The sequence below is a fragment of the Phalacrocorax carbo genome, chromosome 1 (assembly GCF_963921805.1).
Source record: "Phalacrocorax carbo chromosome 1, bPhaCar2.1, whole genome shotgun sequence".
In the NCBI taxonomy this organism is placed as follows: domain Eukaryota; kingdom Metazoa; phylum Chordata; class Aves; order Suliformes; family Phalacrocoracidae; genus Phalacrocorax; species Phalacrocorax carbo.
Genome location: NC_087513.1, coordinates 101,063,095 through 101,086,796, shown reverse-complemented (window position 1 = coordinate 101,086,796; position 23,702 = coordinate 101,063,095). Strand labels below are relative to the sequence as shown.

At 46.7% G+C, this 23,702-nt stretch overlaps 1 protein-coding gene across 2 annotated transcripts in view; it reads left to right on the top strand.

Annotated features, from left to right (window-relative positions):
* RCSD1 (RCSD domain containing 1) overlaps positions 1-23,702 on the top strand; it is a 34,542-nt gene that overhangs the window by 5,706 nt on the left and 5,134 nt on the right. For both annotated transcript variants that reach the window (XM_009508426.2, XM_064468975.1), the window contains exons 2-4: positions 18,811-18,918; positions 21,425-21,514; positions 22,867-22,938. In XM_009508426.2, the coding sequence (XP_009506721.2) occupies positions 18,811-18,918; positions 21,425-21,514; positions 22,867-22,938 (270 nt within the window). The remainder of the gene's footprint in view (positions 1-18,810; positions 18,919-21,424; positions 21,515-22,866; positions 22,939-23,702) is intronic.

Genomic DNA, 23,702 nt, shown 5'->3' with positions numbered 1-23,702 from the left:
GAAACCAAATGTAGTGGAAACATTTTTCCTGTGAGAGATTCAAAAATAGACTGGGCAGAGCATTGGAAAGATAATGGCAAGAGTGATCTTCTGTTGCATTCAAGCAATGGTATTGATGGGGCCACCAGAGAGGCAGGACCATAGTGTTTCTGCAGTCCTCCCACATATGGAGCTGCTAGCAGAAGCTAGTGGTTATTCAGCATCAGGCCCCAAAAGCATTTATGATTCCTTCCTGCTACACCACATTGTTCAAGCCCTGCAAACTACTGCCTCTGGGAAACTTAAGTAAAAATAAACTGGCTTCATATCTGCAAGAGTCTGGGAACTGTTCTTTTATTGCCTGTGTAAAACACAAAACCAATTTTCTTTCTATTCTTTCTTCCCATTTTAAGAATGGGTTTCTTTATCCTTTAAAACTGTGTACTGTGACAGCAGTCATGGGTTATTCAAGTCAATCGTCTTGAAATACCTTTCTGCTGAGTACCATGTTCCCTGATGTAAGTTCAGATGAAACAGGTCCGCTTTATTCCTCCCTTTTCATATATGCACACTTGAGCTTGTGTGCCAGGTGTCCTAGGAATTTCACCCCTTGGACCCTGTGGCAATCATGTGTTTCACTTGTGAAATGTGCACAGTATAATCTGGTTTCCCACTTAGTCTTTACAAAGTGCACAGAGCTGTGCACACTGCCCCTCCATGAAAACCCAGAGTTTTCATTCCCAGTTTCAAGGTATTCATTCCCAGTTGGAGACAGAGGGGCTGCCCATGCAAACACGTACAGGCATGCACACCGTTCCTCTAGACTGCAGGTGTCTAAAGAGAAGAGAGTGGAAGGCAAGGGGTGGATTGCTGAGTACACTGGAGCATGAGGTGACAGGAGACATAAAGGTAACAAGTCAGACAGGTCACCCATACAGAAAGAAAACAGTCTTAGCACCATCTCTTTCATCTCCCACCTCAATGCAAACCTGCTTTTTTCACTCATATGAGGACTTCTAATCTCATGTAATATCAAGTCCTGCTCCATACAGATTAAGAAGCCTTTGCCCACAGCCACCAAGGAATTTCTTCTTGGCCCTTCTCCTCTTGCACTTTGGATGCACTGAGCACAGGACTCCCCTTTCTCAACTCTACCCTCCCAGCCCAGCCCCCTGTCCTTGGCACTGGCATCTCAAACGACTCCAGTTCTGACCTCAAGCGCCTGATGTGGGTGACCCAACAGCGACACTCTCCATGCCAGGCCCCACAGGGCTTTGCTCAGGAATGTTGATGCTTCAGGTCCAGTCTTAGAGGGTCCCTCCTCTGCAGCAGCTTCACACCCTGATCCAGCAAACTGAAGCCTGTATCATCTATAGCAGCTCTCTGAGCCTCTGTAACGGGCACCAGTTTAGTCTGTAGGTTCTCAAAGGCCAGAGCTGGAAGCCCTTTCTTTTTGTAGCCTGTGGGAAAGAAAAGCTGTCAAGTAATGAAAATGTCATACTTTATTTCTTCTGCCTCTGCTCTGCAACTCAAAAATTGCTGGATCATTCTCTTCTAAGCTGAATATAATTTTTCTTTTCAACACCTTTCATTTTAAAGTCCATTAATTCAGTGACATGCTGGCCAGAGCCTCCTAGTGCCGATTTACTCACTAAGCAAGTGGCATGCAGGCACTGAGCCCACACTTCCTGTACACCTGGTTCCGGTGGCCCAGATGTAACCTGGAGAAACTGTGCCTGAGGTTGAAGGAACTTAGTCCCCCTTCTTGCCACAGAAAGAACATGTAAGAGTTTCCATCAGCCATCAGGAAAAAGAAATAGAGCGCTGAAGTGGGTAGGGTACTTCAAAGCTCTTGCAAACATTGGGTTTCTCCTTTACAGAGTTGTTGGGAGAATTTTATAAGAAGCTTATCTCAGAAACAGAGACAAATATCTTTCTCAGATCACAGAAAAAATCCATGTCAAAGGCTCAGCTGCAGCTCAAGAATTACTTGTGTGCGTTTTTCTTAGGGTATATAGCAGAGTCATTTACCTATGGAAATCACTGAATTCTTAATGATCCAGACTGGGCTGAAAATTCAGGCAGGCATTTTCAAACATAACTTCAAATTACAGCTGCCTGGATTTGTTTGCCCAGTGTAGGGCCTAGCTTTCAGGGGTCTCTCAAACTGCAGACTCGGGACGGAGCCAAACGGAGGGCAGCTGCTGAGAAAGCAGCCTCGACAACCCGGATCCTCAGTGCTGCTGGGGCCACTAAGCCTTCCACAGTCCAGCTAAAAAGACGTCGCTGTGGATATAGCTTAGCATTCACACCTCAAGCTGGCTGCTAGCTGCCTGCTTACTATCACTTTCCTCGGCTCCATATCTGCGTATCTTTTTCGACTAAATTCCTGGCTCAGATAAATATGAACCTCCTTCTCTGACCTGCCTGTATCCAGTGTAGACCTAATTTAATAGCAATGTGTTACAAAGATAGCACAGTCCTAACTGATGAGTCCTGGAAGCTGCAGCAGTTGGGAGCTCTGTGCAGGCTCGTTTACCCTTCTGATTTTCTGTTCCCAGCATGATAAATGAAGAGGAGTTCACTCCCTGTGCTGCTACAGCTAGACTGTCTCTAGTGTTGAGTTTAAATGGGGAGGTATCACAGTCTGCTGAAAGTATTTAACTGAAGTATTTTGATTTGTCCCTGCTTCTTACATTCTCTGTGTCACTTTTTTGACAGTTCGGTGACTTCAGTTTCTAATTTGACGTTCTGAATAGCTTCAGATTAGATAATTAATGCAGAGTGCACATGCACCTGCTTGAAGTTCATCCTCTTTAACCATTCTGCCAGTCCAAAAGTAGTCCCTTCCTCATCCCACCCAAAGCATCTTGCATCTAAGCCTCCTCCTGCTGAAGTTCGTCTTATTTCAGACCTCTGCTAAAAGCAAGGCTTTTTTCTTCACCCCAGATGAGGCAAGCAAGAGACAAGCTAAACTGAATAGCAGTTGAAAGGTGATTCATCGGGCTGAGACCTTTCCGACTGCAGGGGCTGTTCCATTCACTCAAGTCATTTCCTTCAGAGCAGCTGTTCAAGCCTCTTTGTGTCTGTGAGTGAGAGCAAGGTGCAGCCTCACATCGTGTCTACAGCTGCAGGGCTATGCAAGTTGCTAAAAGCAACACTATTATTCGGGTGGTTTAAAATAATGATTTTCTGCAAGGCACATTTTAACCAACAGAAAGCTGTTCAGAGGCCTGTATCAGATAACCATGGTTCATGCATTTTATTCCCCGCTCTCAAGTAGTACGCACACATGCCCAGCCTTCCTGGCCATCTCTTTCCCCTGTGCCTTAGTCGAGGAATCTGGGCTGTCATCAGATGGGGTGCACTTGTCCCCCAGACTGCATTATTTCCTCTCTCCCTGCGGGCAGCCTGGGAGGATTTGCCAGTTGTTCCTCTGTTAGCTCACCCCTCATCCTTCTAGAGCAGCAAGAGCTCCCCAGAACAAGGCCTGGAAGTAGACACAGAGAGGCACCAATTAATTTGGGGAAAGTTGACAGGTTGTGTACAGTTCCCAGACCATTAAGAAAAACAGATGTCGGAGAGGGGAAACACTGGGAAGCTGAGAAGGATCCTGGGGAAAACCCCGGCCAGGAATGGAGCTCTCTACAAGAGCTGGTGCAAACAACGGACTAGGAAAGCAGCTACCTCTTATGGTGGCCATCACTGCTTTCCTTCAGAACTACCATCTCACCCCTCCATCCGTGGAAGCATTTGCTAGTAGTGTGAGTATCTCAAGGACAAATCCCAGATACTGGTTGTACAAGCTGCTAAAGATACATGGGAAGCAATACACTCCAGTCCAGCCCTACTGCCGTCCTGGTAACAGCTGTTGTCAGCTGTAGATTAAGACATCAGCATCACTTTACCAGCGGTAGAGATCAGCTCTTGGCTCCAAAGGAGCTATTCCACATCTGGAGTGTTTGTGGATTCCTAAAACAATACAACCTCATCAACTTACCTATTCAATGGATAATTTCTGAGAAATAACCCCCTTTTTCCCCCCACATGCCTTTCACGGTTATTATCTGTATTTTAGATGTCTGCAGTAGCTCACGTCTGGTTGTATCAACCAAGTTTTCAGACAGCATTTGTTGCTAGAGGGCTCCCATCAGATGGAGAGGAGGAGTTAATGACAGGGCTATATATCCTGCCTGACACACCAGAAGAGCCAGAGGTCTCCCTGAACTAAGTTGAAAGCTGTGTAGGTGTTCATCTAATTTAAGTCTGGAGAAATGAAAAGTGGTGATGCTTGAAAGAGAGTGGGGATCTTAAATTATTTAGGAAAGTGGTGCATTGGCTCTCAGATGACACTGAAATCCTGCTGCCAAGTTAATGTCCATTAGCCTCCTTCATCGTGACCTTTGAGAAAGGAGCTGAGGGCTGTATTTCATGGGACATTTGAGAGTAAGGGACCTTGTCTTCAGCATCCCAACCCAAATTTTCATAACCTTGATTAACAGGATTGCTCAGTATATCTGCTGCAGGATTCTGGCTCACTGGCAGCACTCATATTTTAGAGGCACAAAGTATTTCCCCAAAAACACTTAGAGTTATTGTAAACTTGATGGAAAAAGACTGCAGATGTGTCACTGGTGTTCACCTGGAGCGAGGGAAGAGCTCTGCAACATCGGCATTGTTTTTTAAGGCCGAATGCTCATTATAACGAGCAAAAAAAAAGTTATTTTTTGAAACTATTTGTTCCAGATAAATACAGCCAGTATTTTTAAAACAGACATATTAACTCAAAGGAAATAGCAGGACACTAAGTTCCCAGGACTTTATGAAGGGAGGGGACGTATTAATCTAGTCTTCTAGTGTAGTCAGACTTAGTAATGGCAGAGATCTTTGTTAAACTAGTTGTGTCCTTATATCTCAGTGCTTGAGATAACTGATGGCTCAGCTCTACTTTGCAGTGTACTGCTGGGTAGCTGGGTAGTAGTTAGATGGTTTGAAATACATCACCATGTACAGTAGCCACATAGCGAACTACCAGTTTTTGAATCTCGCTGTATTTAGGTTTTTTTCCCTTGAAGCTGTAGCATCTTAAATATCTCAGCCTCCTTTAAAAAGGCACATCTTGCCCTCATCACAGCAAAGTTCTGAATGGATACACTAATGCACCTCAAAGACTCAGAAGGGAGAACCTCGCATGGTATGGCTGGGCTTAAAACCCAGCATGGATGAGTTTTTGAAGTCGGTGCTGTTTCAGGTGACAGGAAAACCCCTTTTGCAAGGAGCTGCTCCAGAGAAAGGCTGCCATACTGCTTGTGTGGGCACAGCCTCTGTGCCTTTCATTAGTTGTCCACTTGTGTGGCTGGATGTGACTGCATTCAGCCAAATACCGACTTTATCCACAAGCCTTTTCCTGCTGCCTGAAATTATTTCCATGTTGGCTGTTTGGCCTGCCTGCAAGCAGCTGTGTCGGGCTCGTAATGAGGCAATTACATACGCATGGCCCTTTTACAGGAAAGGCTGAGGCAGTTTCTCTTTGAATTGATTGGACTCCTTAATGAGGCTTATCTCTTTTCCCTGCTCTCTCAGCCAGACCAGTCACCCTGTCTGTAGGGAACTGGCCTGGTTAGCAAAACAGATTTTTGCCTCTCCACTTAGCCCTCTCACCGTTTCCTCTTCACTGTCTGCAAGCAAATGTTGTCATGTATCTTAAAAACCTAGTGATCAAGATGATCACAATCTCTTCTTACTGTATGTGGCACAGCTTCTTCCCCCCATAGCCTCAGGTCTCACTGGCACTTAACGGCCTTTTATTTCACCTTCCTGCCTGTCCTCCCAGCCTCTTGTCTTCTCACTGCAATAGGAGTCACCTTGCCCTTTAGGTATCTTTTGGACCTTTCCTCTTGAATAGTCTGTCTTCTAGCACTAAAGTTCATTTCAGTTGTTTTATTGTTACTACTTTGAACATCTTTGAGCTTCTCCTTCCTCTTATATTGTTGACTTAGTGGTCTAGGGAAGCTGCCATCTGACTCTGCTTGCTGAGCCTACGCAGGTTACTGTGCACAGACAATTGTTAGGGTAGAGCCCTGCAGCTGCAGGCAGGAAGGGTAAGCTGAACAAACAGAGGACACATGTGACTGAAATGTGAAATCTGTTGTCTCTCTAGCAAAGCGTCTTTAAGACACCCTTACAATCATGCTGGATATTATAAATTTTTTTTAAAAATCTTTAGAAACCAGACTGAAACGCCATTAAAAAGAGAGTTCACTTGGAGGGGATCTGTCCTTCCAGGATGCTGCACTTCCTTAGGACTTCCTTAGGAAGAGTTTTGCGGCAACAGGTCATCTCAGTTAATATGTGCCCAAAGTACCCTGTAGCACACAAAATCCAGATGGCTACTGCTCACGGATACAGAGGTGAAGTGCAGATACCTGGTGTGGGTGCACGTTCATGCAGAGCTGTGACTGGGCCGATGAACCCTTTGGTGTGAGCACAGCACCAAGCAAGTGCATCCAGTCTGATGCCATCATGAGAAGTTGTGCAACACTCTGTGACTGTGGGGCTCAGACCTCTTACTATAGGTTTCCTTGGGCTGCTCTGCATCACAGTGTAGCTATCCTCAGACACGTGTTGTGGAGAACCAGTGTGCCACGGAGGACCAAGTGTCAAGGCGGAGCTTATGAAGCCCTGGACTAAAAGTCTGTCCTGAATTTTAAGTAGCTGAGGGCAAGTTATTGTGTCCTAGGTCAACTACAGGACTAATGCAGAAATAAAACACTGCAATCCACATCTTCAGCCTGGAAAACCCCATTGCAACCATCGCCTGACTCTGCTGGTTCACTAGGCATCCGCCTGCTTGACATTAAAATTCAACCAGTGCCCAGAATGCTGCTTCTGCACAAGACTGGGATTGCCCCGTCTGACCTGTCCATGAGTGGTCTGCTGCCCAGAACAAGCCAGCATTAGAAATTAGGCATTTCCCTGTTATGTTCCGCCTGCTCACATCCTCATCTCTCCTCTCCACTCCTCTCCCCGGGACAGTACTTTGAGCACGGTGAACACAAGCAAACAGGACCAGGCATCTCACAAAAAGCACTTCTCGCAGAAAAGGAAACAGTGACACCCATGTGTTGCTGGAGTTTTCTGCAATCACCTCAAAGACTCCCAAAACACCATACATACACACAAAATAACTGATTTACATTTTAAATGGTCTGCCACCCTGAGCAGCAAGTCGTGGCTGAACAGCCAGACCCCTTATGCTGCACAGGGCACAGCAGAGCCAAGAGCTGCTCATGTCTCCATAGGGGACAGGCTGAGGTTACATACGTGCTGCCCCTGCACAGGCATGCTGCCTGGCAGAGACCAGGTGCTGCAGTTTGCTGCCTCTTTTGGTAATGATGGCACTTGATCAAACCATTCTTAGCAGCCTTTGGCAGACACGATAAGACACTTGCTCAGGAAGTGGATGGTCTGGGCTCCGTTGTGTTCTCAGGGGACATGGGCTTCAAACTCTTTGGTCTGTCTAGCAAGACATGATTTTTAATCCTGTGCTTAGGACAAGGCTAGGGCGAGCACTTGCCAGCCTTCCTGTTAAAGCCATGCCAACACGTGGCAAAAAATCCAAGGTTCCCTGGGGCAAAGAGGAGCTCACGCAGCTGCCTGGTGATCTGAGTGCTCTCCTGACAGATAAAACCCTGGCTTCCCTCAGGACCAGTTTTGTGGGGTATGCAGCAGCGCCTACATAGGCATTAGAATGCACAAGCCCATCCATTGCCCTCTCAGCAGAGGCTCCTAACCGTGAAGGTTTGAGGTAACGCTGCTGTAATGAATCGACAGCTGCAGTGTTGGGAACATGAACACACCAGGCAGCGGCCAAATATTGTCATTACTACAAGGGAGACCCAAGATCTCACTTGTATCTTTCACAGTGATATTTGCTGGTTTTTCTAATCTCACCAGGTAGTGCTTAGCAAGCACAGGCCAGGCACTCCTGAGCACTACATACCATGGCACAAAGAAAAGAACAACTTGCCATAAATCCAGCTTCAAAAATTTATACCACCAGCCAAAGATTAGTGTGAGGTGGCTGGAATACCCTTCCTATATAAGGGCCTTTCCAGCCCAGAGTGTTGATGTTAGGACATGTTATTAACAAACTCTACTGAGGCAAACAGAAGACTGCTTTCTCTACTTTGGGTCCAGGAGGCTGTGAGGAAAGCAGCAGCAGTCCCACCTCATCAAGTTAAACTGAGACTTCATGCAGTTACTCTGCTGACAAGAGATGCTTTTTGGAAGATATGGAGAAAGCTGGCATTGGTACTGACTATCATGAATAACAATGCTACATAACACTAGCGTTGCGCCCACTCTAGTAGCAGAAATGCGTTGACAGCAAAGGGAGGGACTTCTCAGAGAGGAGGTTAAAATGACAGTTTTCTCATTTTATTTTCTTTGTACTCAGTCTCTGAAACAGAAGTAGATAGTGTATTCACCATTTCTAATTTCCTGATGTCTACAGATGTTTCCTATAATTCTGTTGTGAAAGACGCAGCTCCTCGCCTGCATGTCTGGCACTGGCTGCTATCTGTTGCCCGTCTCCTCCTGCCCGGCACCGGCCGGCTTTACTGACAGAGGCAGCCACGGCATCACTGGTGACAGTGGAGATGCACCTGCACTTGCAATGCTTTTGAACCACACCATGTTCAAACCACACCTCTGGCAACCATGAAGAATTCCCTTTTGCCCAGCACGATTAGCGTGTTCTTTTCCTCATGATGACCATTTACCTTGATGTTCAGGAGCCCAAGGCAGTCCCAAGGTTACTTGGAGGGAAGTACCAGAGGAGGACCCTGAGCAAGCTTCTGATCCTAACAGGCAGCAATGCTTTCTTGAGAAAAGCCCCACTCCAACCACTGTGCTAACTATCCAGGCCCTTTTACACATTGGCATGGGTAGCTCAAACCACCAAAAAAAAGGAAAACCACCAGGAGTTTCCCTGCTACTTCTAGCAGGCAAGGTGGGGAGTACACGAACCATTTATTTACAGTATAGCGGACAAATTCAACACAGTGCCCCTTCCTTTGAAAAGCATTTGCTTCTTTACTAGTTTCTGGCTAGATGGTACCTCCCACCTCCACCAAGTACCTGAATCTTGCTTCTGTGAGCCTTTAAATTTGGCAGGTCTGAGTCTCTCTAGTTTTGAAATTACTGCACTGTATTTGGGAGCTGCTTACTGTCTTCTGGATGAAAGCTGCTCATCATTGCTGAACTAGAATATCCTCACATTACCCTTTGGGCACTGCTTGACCCCGAGTGCCAAGGCAGCAGCAGTTCACAAGGGAACTTTCAGAAGGAGAAAGTCAAGACCAGACCACTGCAAGTCTTGAGAAAAATGTTGCCCTAAAGCAAACTCTTTCCAAACACAGGGAAATGTTACATATTTTTACATATTTTATGTAAAGTAGGATTTTCCTGCCCTTTCTGCTAAAAGCAAACAAACATGCAACCCTCCTTTGAAGTCCGCATTCCTCATACTATTCTGCCCTGTGGTATAGCCAGAGCTCCTTCCTGTTCATCACCCTCATCATAGCTATGCAATAGCCTTGGAGTTGAGTTCAGACACACACTCATCCTATGTTCATTCATCTGTGGTGGGGTAAGTGTTGACCTGGGTACCACGCTGAGGAGGGATGTTGTACTTCGCAGAGTTGCTTTTGTGGGTAACTTATTCGCAGGCTTCAAGAGACAGGCCGGCAGTGATTTACACTCAGGCAAGAAGCTTGCTCTCCACTGAAAACGTAACAAGAACAAAGAGTTTAAAAGGACAACTGACATCTGTGTTTCTGCAACCTGCATTTCAGTAGTTCTAGTCAAATCTTTGTTAGGGCTGCTGAGAGAGCTCCTGTTTCCGTTAAGACTAGAACTGAAGAAAGCTGCTAGACGTCACTGGACTCTAACAACACCGACTGCCTTGAAGGTAGCATGTGTAATCAGGAGTCCTTACCTCCACCTGCCCGTCTCCAAAACTTCCATGCCTAGTATTTTTTCACTTTTTTTTTTTTTTTGACATTTCTTAATTAGTGAGTACTCCCTTGTCTGAGGGAAACCAGAATCTACAACCACATAGAGATACATACAAAGAGATGTGTGCCTGAGCCAGAGGAGTCTTAAGCCCGTCTTTGGGGCCCAGGAGCTCAAACCTAACCTGAGGTCCCATTGTTTTCACAGTGTGTTCAGAAATCTGGAGCCCAGACTCCAGCATTCACAATATATTCCCACAGGCTGCAGATTGCTTTCCCTGGAGCTGCAAGACTGAAGATTGAATCTGTTGCACATGATGTCAACCAGACATGGAGGCCACTCTGCACTGGCTGAGGCTTGACCTTAACATAGAAAAATCTTTATCTTGGAAGTGCAACAGTTCTGCACAGTTGTGCGTGATCTCACCTGAGACAGCCAGGGGCTTACCACTAATTCCTTTTGCTGAAAGTCAAACTAGAAACCTGTTTGCACAACCTTTAAAATGCTAGTCCCAGTAAACAACAGCCAAGGGTTTTGCAGAGCATGCTGGGATCAGCATTATATACCTCAGCACACCCTTATACTCTTTCACACCCAGATGGTGTGTCCTGATATCAGCCCCAGAATTCTCTTTGAATCTTTCAAATCTAAATCTTACTTTCTTTGCTCAGCTTTCTGTTGTGTTTCATTCATGCATCCTGGCAGTGGGGGGACCCATGATAATTTGAGGCCAGTTATTCCTCTTTGCCCAGACATCTGATGGCAGCTTGGAGGAAAAGGATGAGGACTCTGTGCACACTGCCATTCTTAAAGCTCACAAAATTCTCACCTGGGATGTGAAAAGGAGGTGTTCAGCTTCTGGTAAAGATTGATCAAAGAAAACAACAGAAAGAGAGAAGTAGAAAAATATTACTTCTTTTCCAGCATTTAAAATACACCTGAAAGATCTGCAAGGTATTCTGGTCTTGTCCTCTCCAGCGAATGTAACTGCGATAAAGCTCTGATACTCGAAGTTCATGGAGCTGCCCTAGCCCCACCAGAGGAAGGTGCAGAAGTGTCTTGCACGGTAGGTTTTGCTCTGGTGGAGCACAGCACAGCCATTATCACTCCTGTTCTATAGTGAATTGTAGGAAATGCAGGTAGGAGCCTTGCCCTTGCATCCCAGGGGGCTACTGGCTATGCTGACACAATGATGGACAGGACTGTCTATAGGGTATCACAAAGCCACAGCTGCAGCCACTTCTAGCTGGGGCTTCTGCCAATAATTAAAATTTACCACAACCAGACAAGGCGCAGCTTCATTGCCAGATAAGATGCCAAGTGAATAAATAAACCACATAAATCCCTCCTGAAATAGTGAGCTGGAAGGTCTCCAGTGAGAATGATTTGTGAAGAAGGGTAAAGAGAGAGATGGGAAGAAGGATGCTTTGCTGGGAAGGAGAGGGGTCACTGTAGCAAGGCGAGGTTTGTTTATTCAGGGCTTACATCTCGGGATGCATTGCTTCTTGAGCCAGGGGCCAAGCATGCTGCTGAGCTCCATTCGGAACAAGCATCGTGAGATTTCCTTCTAGGGATGTAAAAAAGGGGCCAAGGCAAGTGTGAGCCCACCCACTTCCTGGGCAATCTGTGCTCAGCCTGTGCTGATGCTTTCATGGATCACGAGGAGAATGAGCAGGCCCACATTGTGGGGAGCAGCCTCCCCTGATTTTCGCTGCCCAGTTCCTCATGCTGTGATTCAGGTATTTTCCCACCCTCTTGACTTTCAGTTTGCTCCCTTGGGGGAGTTTGTTTTAAACCTACCCTGCTAACTTACCTCTCCCTCCCCAGTTGGAGCAATGTTCCCCTTTCAATATGATCCTGATGCCACTGATGTACTCACATGGACACAGATAAATGAATAGGTTCAGGTTATGTTGGCAGGAGGGTGCAAACCGGGATCCATCTAAATGCCACATGCAGAGAGATGGCTTTGAATGAAACTACAAACAACGTATTAGAGAGATTTTTCCATCGGTAACTTGGGTCCAATCCTAATTAAAAACTATTACTGACCTTTTTTTAGTTAATTTAAAGAGGAGTTTCTTATGAGCTGCCCACCTAATCTTATCTGCACTTACAAAATGCGAGAGCCAAAGTAACTGGTGCCTGTAAGAGGTTGAAAATGAAAACTCAATTACCTATTTCCTGCCATTGAACAAGACAAAAAGAGTGGTAGATTTGCCCAGGTGAACCTAAACTTGCCTGTTCTAAGCTATTCTCTGCTTTAAGGCTAAGACCCACATTCAGGGACCCATTCCAGTTTTCTTTAGATTATATTTCTTGAACAATAAATGTAGAAAAGGATAGTTTGGGAGATTGGCCTCTTTGGACACTTGCCTTTAGAACAGGTCCTAAAGATAGTCCTAACTGAGGGAAATATTTTATTACTTCAGTTCATGCATACATATTACTACTATGTTTTGCATCACTATTAAGTATTATTGTGGCCTTTAAAAAGGTAGGACTGGTCTGAAATGCAGGTGTGTTTTGTAAGTAATGAGACACATTCATGATGTGTTCTCCAGAGCATAAATTCATGTCCTCTCCAGATAGCCAGGAACTGAACCTTAGATGATGTACCATGTGAATATTCAGCGACCTTTTGCCTCCAGCTGGCCTCAGCAGTTGAACAGAAGATGGGGCAAGGAGAAGGGATTCCCTCTTGCCTATGGATATGGTCACCCCAAATCAGTGGGGCAGTATGAGAGGAGCTAGTACTGTCATAACTTCTCCCTTGCTTGATCTGCAAGCAAGTAGGACACCTCCAGTTCATCAAACCCTGTCTCTGCAGGAGAGTCTTTTCAGGAGAGAGGCTACAGCACCTCACCATAGGGACAGGGGACATTGACTGCCCTCCAGCCCCCAGGAAGCCCTGCAAGGAGGCACATTCCCCACTACAGCTTAACATGTCATTCCCAAAATGCTGCTTTCTGTGTCAGAAACAGATACTTGAGAAGGTTGAGGACAGCTCTTTTCAGCCAAGCTGATTGCAAACGAGTTTGGTTACACTGAAAAAAGGCACCTCTGTCAGATTAAGGCTGTACTGCTCCCTGTGCAAGCTGAGAGAGTTACCCCACTGTATGTGGTATAAGCTTTCCCATGCAGAGAAGGACCGTCTGGCTCCTCAAATTCTGCAGCTACCTTACTGAAAAACAAGAAGGGTAGGTGTCGCATCTGGGAAGGCTTTGCACAGAGAGCATTTCATTCACCTTCAGAGGGCTGAGCCAGGCTGAGAAGAGGGGATCTGCAAGAGGGTCTGTTCCCTCCTGAAATCAAGTGCCCTGGTGAGGGCTGATATTTTAATTTCAAAGTAAACCACAGCACTACTTCCCAGAGTTTCTTGCTGGCCTCCAGGCAGAGTATGATGATGGCTTTTTTTGACTTAAGTAGTTCTCTCCCCACAGATAGGTTCCCCATCCCTTCCTTAGCTGAGCAGGTCCTACAGGTGTAGAGCTTTGCCCCCACCATGCAGCAAGGAAAACCCACTCCCCAGCCACCCGTGCAGCTGTTGCTGTTTGAAGTGGGGCTTCTGGAGACCTCTGACACAGTATTCGTGGGGCTTTTGTGGACGCTTAACCAAAACTTCTGAATCACTCAGCTGCCGTTAATGTGCTCCCAATGATGGCTCGCAGGCGCTCCCTGGGTTCACAGCCTGCTCTCAGCCGGGTCTCAGGTGGGAGGCAACAGATTGCAAGGTGAAATACCAATGCCACAGACCAGAACAGCCTTTGCCAGCAGGCATGCAAAAATATGATTTTTCTCTCCTATCAGCCCTCTGAACGGGAGGACACATAAGGATGTAATTTCCTCAGCCTCCAGCTGGAGCAGTTAAAGGGAAGTCCTCACCCCTGTGCTGCAGTCTGCTCCTGCCACCCTTCCACCCCCTCCCGCCACAGCAGTGCAAGTGCTTGTCAGGCTGTGCTGTGAACCCAGTTGCTGAAATGATCTGGGTTAAAAATAACCCTGTAAAGAGTTAAGGGATGTATTTTTAGCCCAGATCATTTCAGTGATCTAGTTTACAGCCCAGGCCCACAAACTCACACTGGTGCAAGGGAGGGAGGAAGGGGAGAAGGAAAGGTCAAGGGAGAATGAACAGTTGGAAACATAAGCTGTCCTTCTGCCAAAACCAGGACCTTATAAAACTGCACCCCGAAAGCACTGACCCTCTCTTGTTTTCATCTAGCATACTGACAACTGCCTTCTTGTGGCACAGTGCTGAGAGCTGGGTGCTGAGGGTCACTATTTCTGGATCCCGTTTGTGTAATCAGGACACTAGCCCTGAGCCTCAGATGCCTTATTGTGTCTGCCTCTGAAACACTATATTTTTCATTATTTTTCCCGTATTTGCTCTTGCTGAGGTAGATTGTACGTGCAGCAACAAAAAAACCCACGAGAGTCACAGGGGAGATTTGCAGAGCTTGTGCGAGCGCAGGGTATGGGAAGGTGGCCTGCATGATGGACTGGTGTGAGAATGGGCTGCAGGGAAGCGTTCCTGCAAAGCTCTTTAGAAGGAAGAGAGGGACGTGGAGGTCAGGGATCGGCCTCAAAATCACGTCTAGATGCAGCTGCCTGAGAACGGGGGTGGAAAGTGCACAGGACTAGTACCAAAAATTGTGTAACTGCCACCGATTTCAGAGCTGCTGAATACTCCAGCCTTACAAGGTGCTGTGAAGTGCTTGCATCTCAGATAAAAGGTGTTCTGTCTAGCCAAAATATCCTACCTGCAAAAGCAGACAAGTCAGAGGATTCATAGGGGAGGGACGGAGAGTAGGGCAGTACAAATCTCTGTGGTTATTCAGCTGGTATTTAAGTGCTACTTAAGCCAAAACACTCCGCTGTATGGCAGCTAATTGACCTTCGCTCTTTTCATCAGCCAAACCAGGTGCACAAATCCAAACATGAACTTCTCCTTCAGTATCTGCTTCTGACCCCCACTGGTACCCTTTCAGACTAGCATTCCCAGTAGCATATTACGGACAGTGAAAAAACTGGTAGGATACCAATCCCATGAGATGGAGTCATGATAACTTTCAGTTGCAAGGGGGTGGGTCATGACCAAAACTGCTAGCTGAGGGCTGTTGGACCCAGTTTTGCACCAGTCCCAGCAGGACATTCAAATTCATCCCCAAAGCCACCTCTGGCTTCCCAGTTTTCTGCATGACTCTACAATTTTTATTTCATAAGCAACTTGTTGTCTGCAGTGACGGTCCCCACCTGTAGCTTAAATCCATGCTCATTAAGAAAAACTCTTTGTGAGTACCCAAACAGGATGCACAGAGAAACCCTTCAATCTCTTCACCTCTTTTCTGTGGGCCTTTGGTATACACCTTCTCTCACCTGGTGCCCACAGTAGGTCTACAGGCTCTAGCAGGAGAATTGCCAAACATCACCGAGCCAGGTAATGGCGCTGCTGTCTTGAGGGGCCCCCTCTGTGAGACATTGTAACTCCCACAGCAGGCAGCCTCACTAGCCCTTGCATCTTCTGGCACATTAAATCACCAGTGAAGTTGGGATTGTTCTTCTCCAGTGCTGCCAAAGAGACCATGTTCAGTTTTAAAAACAGATGAAGAAAGATGGGGTTGAAAACCATTTTCAAATTTACTCAATTTTATAGATTTATTTGGAAGAAGAAAGTGAAACCCCTTACAGAGAACTTGCTGGTTGCACTTCCTCTTTTGCAGACAGTGCCATGCTTACATTGATGGTATAATTCAATTCCTGTTTTGCTGCTCTGTCTGACATTTTTCAGAATATACAATGCTTAGACACTTATTTTTATGGAACAGTAGAAGTCCTCAGAGTAGCAGCCACGAAATTACTGATGGAGTAAGTCTTTTACCTTAGCTTGTTGTTTTTAGCCCAAGCAAGCTGACCACACTTCTCTTCTGAAAAGAAAAAGAATCAGCAGTTGGCTGCAAATAGTGCAAAATTAACAGCCTTTTTTTGCCAAAAAAAGAGCAGAGCTGCTCCTCTTCATCATTCATAAAAGTGGTGGGCTATGTCACCAAGACAGGAAAATGAATAGGAATGGAAGAGGTTGGATTAATATCATGGGGCAGGAGAGAGCACTGAGCCCTTGGGTGAGAGGAGCAGGTGCATGTCTTAGCCATGGAAGAGGCTATGGGCTGGTACATGCTCTGGGGTGAGGGTGAGAAAGTGAGGCTTCCCACCTTCCTCCCAGTGGGAGGGAGACTGCCAAACCAGCCCCTGGAAGCCAGGGGGACGGCGTGCTTCTTGCAGTGCAAGGAAGGGAACCTTTTGCATCTGAGTGCCCAGGTAAGGAGCTTTCCCTTGACTAGAAGACATGGAGCCTGGCACACCAGCTTGGGGAAAAAAAAAGAAGCCGTAGAAAAAGCTGGATAGAGGATGGCAGTGTAATTGCCAGAAAGGATCTGAGAAAGGACTTTTCCTGTTGCAAAATGCGAAGTGTAATCGGAGAGTCTGCAGCTGGCAGTTTCGGGAGGACACAACCCGTGGGCTACTTGTGCTAATCTTAGAATGGCATGTTCACTGCTTCCTGGGCCCTGGCCGGCGAGCTTCACGCCAGCGAGAGCCATGTTGCAATCAATGCCTGCTACCAGCAAAACAAGAAACGCATGGAATCATTCCAGCCTCACAGCTTTGATCAAATGCGAAGAAAGGGAGCTGTGTTTTCAGACTGTAACTCAAAAAAATTTAAAAAAAAGGGGGAAAGAAAAAACCACAATCACCCCAAAACAAGAGGTCAAAGAGGCCAAGAGGAAGTCCACTGTCTTTTCTGGGTAAAGGCAAAGGGCTGTGAAAGAAGCTTTTGCAGAAAAAGGGACTATGAGGGAGGCAACCCTTCCACCACAGGCACTGAGCACCCACAGCTCCTCAGCATCCACTGATTCCTCAGTTCAGGTGTCTGTTCTGCCATGCCCTGTTATCCTGGGAGCTGGTACGCTGAGCCAAGCCTCCCAGTCCATCCTGCCTTCCCCAGGTTCTCCCTCCTCTTTCCCGCCTCCCCTCCCTTCACGGCAGGGAGCCAGCCTGCAGCTGGGAACCGCTGCCCCTGCCCACTTAGCCCAGCCATCATTTTTCATGTGCAGCAGGTTGCCCCACTGATCTGCTTACCTCACTGTTTCTTCCGTTTCCCTATCTGCCGCTTCCCCTGCCTGTAATTACCCTAATGAAGGCTGAAAAGATGGGGGGACAGTGCTAGACGTTCACTGAGAGGAGAGAGGAGGCAGCTTGATATGGCTTTTGTGGCTGGATGCAGGAAAGCTGGTCCAAAGTGTACGGGAAGTTTACCGGGGGAGATGTAGTCTGGATCCTGGAAAGAGAAAATGGCAGACATCTACTGGGGCTTGTGGGCCTGTGAGAAAGAAGACAGCACTTATTGGGAGCATTTATTTACAGCTCTCTGAGAAAGGGAAAGACCCTTTTCTACAATGCAAACAGGCCTTAGCCATGCTGCTCTCTACCAGGTATTTCAGTCTAGGAAGTGCTCCAAGCTGCAGATGATGAGATGATCCTTAATGTAACCTCCCTGATTTGCTATTAATCTAGAAACTAGGATCCTAAAGATATTCCTTCTTTAATATGATTTCAACTTTCTACAGCTGTTTCTCCAGCCCCTGAAGTGTGATGTCCCAAAGGAAATGGTCCAAACGTGGGCCAGATTGGTGTTTCGAGGGCCTTTCACCTCCAGCAAAGCTGAAGGAGTGGTTGTGTTGATGAGACAGCAGGTCCCTCCCAGGCAGAGCTGCCTAAAGGGAGAAGGAAGGGCTCTGCTGGAGACTTTGGAGAAAGAGAAATGTATTCCTTTAGCAATGGCCTTTGGGGAAACTTCCTGAGTGAGAAGAGTATTGAGGCACAGGGGTGAGAAGTGTGGTGCTGGTGTTCGTGGTGGCGGTACAGGGAGTGGAGGTGTGAGGTTCCTTGCTGATGGTTTGTAGCCTGTTTTGCTGTTTTGAGGTCTCTGCCTCTAATAAAACAAGGGTTGTTGGTTAGTTTTTCTCAGTTCCTCTGGTTCAGTTTTCCCTGGCATCAGATACTAGAGATGAAGAACAAAGGTTTCCTTTCATCAACTTTGATTTCAAGTCTTTCTACTTATACTGCTTGATACACACATAGCAAAGGAAACAAGGCAAAAGTGGGATGACACCAGGGCTGTGTGCTGTATGAAGAGCCACATCATCCAGTCACCAACAAGCCTCCCTCTTCTCAGCCTGTTGTCAACCCAGGAGAGGGGAAGCTTCTCTCAGCCCTGGTATTTCCTCCCTTCCCCCCATCTGCCCGAGTATTTAACTGCCAAAAAAGCAGAACAGCACAGGGACACCCCCAAGCAGATGCTGGCTTGCTGCAGGACAGGGAATGGCTTCTCGCAGCATAAGCACTGGAAAAGGGAGGGTACCAGTGACCAGGGCAGTAAAAAAGGGATGTGAGAGCTGAGAAGGTGTATGGGAATGTCCTTTATTGCCCTGCTGTATTTGCTCACTGTGAGGAAAAGATGGGGAACGGACACTTGGCTTGAAATACTTAGCTTCCTGTGAAAAATAGTGAGTGTAGGCTCTTCACCTAGAACTGATAGACTCTGCATAAATTGCTGGTTTTCTTGGATATTTGAAAGTGCTGCTGGGTCCTGTCTTCCCAAACCTTTTGCTCTCAGACAGGATGATTGATGCCAGATGTGGGAAACTCTTCTGTAAGTCCCTGCTTACTCTTGAACTTTATAACATATATGTGGGCTTCTCTCTGGCCTGCTTGCTTTTCCCAGCCTTTGCTCATAACTTGTTGTTCCTGATTTGTCAGAATAGGCCAGCAGAGACCAAGTCAGAGGTGGACACGTCGGCGTCACCCTCAGTGGCTCAGCTAGCCGGGAAATTCAAAGAGCAAGCAGCCAATATCACTGGAAAAGAGGTAAGGAGCTCTGCAGCCACCAGCAGGTAACTGAATGGGAAATGAGGCCTCTGCCTCTGCCTGCAGAAGTTAGAGCATCAGTGATCTAAGCATGAACCCACCTTGATTTTGAATCTTGGCAAAGGATTTGTCTTCTAGTGCAATGTAAGCTATGACAGTGCCTTTCATGCATTGCCGACTTGTGGCTGAGTATTTTGGTAGACCCATACCTCAGAACAAAGGACAACTAGACACCGTAACTGAGACACTGTAAAGCTTAGTAGGGTACATATATATACCTAACAGTAGCAGAGAGCGATGCATGTACTGTCTGGGCTGGCTTTTGTGGGCAGAGGGCAACAATGAGTAATGAAATTGCTAATCTTGAGCCATGGTAAAAGAAAGCAAACAGCAGATTACACAATGTAGAAGCTAGTGGAAGGTCACCAGCTCCTTGTTCACAAAAGGAAAAAGTTTCCTCCAGGTAATTTCTGTACAGGTCTGAGAGAGAAAGATGTCTCTTTACTTGCCCTTGCTAGCTCTTCCCAAAGACATTTCAGACTCTGTGCCTCTCTCTATCCTGCTGAAACTTTATTTTATTGAAAGCCCACTATGCCAAGCATTACCTCACAAGGTATCTTTCACCACAGAAGCAAAACACTAGAATACCTCTCTTAGGAAGAAAGACAGAGTGTTTATGGATGGACAATGTTGACATTTTAGGAGAGCCCCCTGTACTATTATGTACTTTTTTAGAAGCATACGTGTTTACTGGTGGCCTTCTTCAGTCAGTGGGTGCCCCTTTAACACTGAACTGGTTCCTTCTGCTGCTCAGCTGACTTCAGCATGTCCCAGGCTGGGCCTAAGGGGATCCTCCCTGTCACCTCTCCTGTTTTTGCCTGGATGCAGTTGGCTGGCACGCCACTGTCTATCACAGGTCAGCACTCGTATAGCCAGGCCCCAGGATGAGAACAGCCAATCTCTTCCCAAACACTTTTATTTTTCCCTCTAGTCACTAGTGCACCACTCCATCCATCCCATAAAAGTAATTTCCTCTTTTTAATGTATGGGATTTAATTGCACTAAGTCCCTCACCCTTCAGAAGGCAGCAAGTTCCCAGACCTCTCTTGTGTTATCTGCAGACCTCTGCTGCTCCCAAGCCAAGGCAGTGTGGAGGGGCCTCACAGTGCGGGGAAACTCATTTTCTCCAGAGACAGAGGAGGACTAAGTTTCCTGTCTTTTCTCTCCAAGCCATCTGTCACTTCCCCACTGGCTTTCTCAAGCTGGCTTCAGATTAATGGCTGAGTGGATGGTCTTTAACCCTTTCTCGACCCATGCCAGCAAAGGGGAACAAGCAGTCAGGGAACAGTGGCACAGCAGAGCATTTCATGGTTGCAAAATGGTGGGGTTTCAATAAGACGTAATATTATTGCTTCCTAGCATGACGTAAGGATAAGGGCAGGGCTGCCCTTGGCTGCTCAGAGACGCAGCATTGCCATGACTGCGTGCAGCACCACCAGAAGTTAAGTGACATCAGGTCTATGGGTCCTCCAAGACAGCCAACTCTACAGAGGGCAAAAATGCTATAATCCAACTTTTCACATGCCTGCCTGTTAGAAGGTAACAAAATTATCCAAACATGATATTGTGGATATTATCCAAGCTCCACAATATTATCCAAGTATTTCATCTGTTAACACATAAAAAGTGTGTTAACAGCTTGGCAGAAGAATACAAACCTGGCACAAAAATAGAAGCAGCTTGGCTTCAAGACTAGAGCAACACTTATGAAGGAGCAACTCCATAGGTGTTCTGCTATGCGTCTCTTCCTAGTGAGCACTCTCGTACTTCTGAGAGCCCAAGGATATTCAGAAGGAACCAGTGTCCCTACCATTGTGTTGCCCTGTTCCTTCTCCCCTGGAGAATCTGTTTCTTGGTCAAATTAAAGGTTACAGGTGAGGACTTGTCTCTGCAAGCTGCTCTTCTTCCTTAGAGAGAAATGAATGAGGCTGTAGGGCATGTTGAAAAAGTCAGAATTCCCCTTTTTGCCCCTAAAATATATCAGATGCGAAATAGGAAAATCACGAACCAGGTAGGCAGCCGAGACTCATTAGAAGGAAATCCTGGTAATACGACAGGAAAGAGAACAATAACAAGCTATTCCAGTGTGAGGGGGTTTCCAGCAGGATGCTTTGAAGATGAAGCTTCTGGGAAGGCTTCTCCACTCTCCACAGCTTAGAAGAGTGTCCTTTGCACAAATCCTGAAGTGTTGTGGTTCATGCTGCGGAAAAAGATACAGACTACTTTTCCAACACTAGGATTGTGCTCAAGATGCTACAAGCACACCTGGTATACTGGCCACAGGGCCATATGGTAATTTCTGCCTTTGGATGACTCCTTTAGGCAAGCTGAGCCTTACCATCCAAGCTGGTCACTCACAGAGCATGCCCTTTGGTGCTTGAATTTCACTTCCTTTTAAAAAAAACCTGGGTTTCCTACTGCTGATTTGGTTGTTTTCTTCTTTTAGGTACCACCACATAAGCCAACTCGGAGGAAACCACCATGTTCCCTTCCATTGTATTCCCACAAAACTGAGACAAGTGACAATGGTGAGCAAGTAAGTATCAATTTAACATGGGGACAAGGTCTCTCCTCTCTGCAACCTGTTGTTCCTGAGACACAAGGTTGGAGGAAGCAAAGACATCAGGCTGTGCAGCAAAAGACATCAATCATGCAGCATGAAGCCTTCCCCTGCTTACACACACATACTGACTCAGAGTCAACTCCGCACCACTTGCTACTCCTGTAGCATGGATACACTACCCATTTCTACTGCTTTTGTTTCTACCCTTAGAGCACTGATGGATCCACCCAGTTACCACCTTTCAAGCATTTTAAAGCAGGAACTGCTGGCAATTATTAGACTTGAACAGCGCTTAGCACAGGGAGCATCCATGCTGTTTGTTGCCTTCAGATGAACCCCAGAGGTTTGAGTATAATGGCATAATACTTCTGCTCTGGAGATTTTTCCTTCTTCACAAAAAGGGCATAAGTAAACCAAAGTGAGGAGGGGTTTTGTCAGCAATACCCACAGAATATTGTCTTGAGGTGTCCTCCATACAGCGCTTTTGAATGAGCAGGTCCCAGTAAACTGGCTGCTACTCACTGCAGTTTATGCTCAGGCCCCTCCCAGTCACTTCTGCCCTTCTGTATTTCAGGGTATAAGATCTACCCACCAAATTTCACTTTATCACCTGCCCTTAACAAGGGGGTGGGTCTTTGTCCTTCTTTTCTGACAGCTACAGGCTGTTGCTGCCTCCATACCTAAGAAGGACAAGCTTTAAAATCTTAGGTTCCTTCCTTTTCCTTTGGACCAGAAAAAAAGCAATATGCCCCTTCTCAAAGCAATGCTCTCCCTTTGTCAAACTGTTCTCAATCCTTCATAGCTCTACCTTTCCAGCCACTTAGGCTTTTCCTGCCCATACTAATTGGATACCCTTTAACTCAGTTAGTCAAGTGGTAGCAGAAAGTCTTTCCCATCACAAAAAGTTCACAGTGTTTGACAACATTAAGGCTTGTACCCTTTAAGAGGTCGAATTTTAATCTGTCTGGTCCTGAAATAATACCAGGGGAAACTGTGTCATATGTTAGATACCTTAGTGAAGGCCATGTAGAAACAGACCCATTACACATCACCTAAGTCAGACACTTCCAACCAGAAAGCAGCCAATCACCTTTTCTCCCAGAGAAAGGACACATGTATGCAGAGCCCTAGGATGGCTAGATAACAAAAGGGGAGCAGGGTCAGGAATGAAGAAGGCAAACTTTTGTGTGAAAATGCTGTATGAGGCTTCATTTTTCCCCCTCTAGCACTTTCTGCTTACCTCTTCCAAGTTTTCTGCCTTTATTGTATTTCCTCTTTTCCACCTACTTTACTGTGACTTTTTCATATTTCATTTTGTTTTGCAGAAGCGGTCTCCAAATGCTTGCCCCATTCCCAAGGTCAAGGTGAAAAGCTCTCCAATGATCGAAAAGCTGCAGGTAGGTCCTGGAAGAGCCCACATGGCTGCCCCAGCAAGGTAAAACTGATTGGCATTTGTCATAGCTACTTCTTTTGCGGAGCAGCCACAGGGGAAGGCGATCCAGGAGCCACGGGTGACAGCTAGGTAAGCAGGCCAGTGGCCTCACCGACGAGGGCCCAGTCCCACAATACACAAACAAGGGAGGCAGAGCAGGTCTGGTAATGGTAACCAGCCTCAGAAACAGTCCAGCGATCCTCAGGCACATCCACAGGCAGGTCAGCGTATGGGTCAAGATCATTTGGATTTGCAGGGTACATGGCTGGGCACAGGCATGGCAGCAGCACAGCTTAGGTAAGGAGCAGGGGCAGGAGCCTCAGTTTAAATGGAGCTCATGAGAGAGTGAGGGAAACCCTGGCTGAGACTTCTTCCAGCTCTTCCTTTGCAGCAGTCTAAATCAAAGTGAGTCACTTGCACCCTATCAGGGCGCTGGCTTTGAGCACAGGCAGCTCCTGGCGGTGGGGAGCGCGCTTAGGCTCTGGTACTCCCTCACGCGTACCTAGAGGCTCTGCGCTTCCCTTGCGTCGACTACCCCAGTTACGCACAAACACACGCAGTGCTTCTTGCCCTTTTTGTATCTCTCCGCGGTGCCTGATTCATGCCGCTGAGTGCAGCTCAGCACTCGACAGCCCATAGACATAGTGCCCTGCCGCTGCCAGCTGCCTCTCCTGGCAGCACGTGCGACTCCAGAGCTCAGTGCCTCCTGGCTGCCCTGACACAACGTAA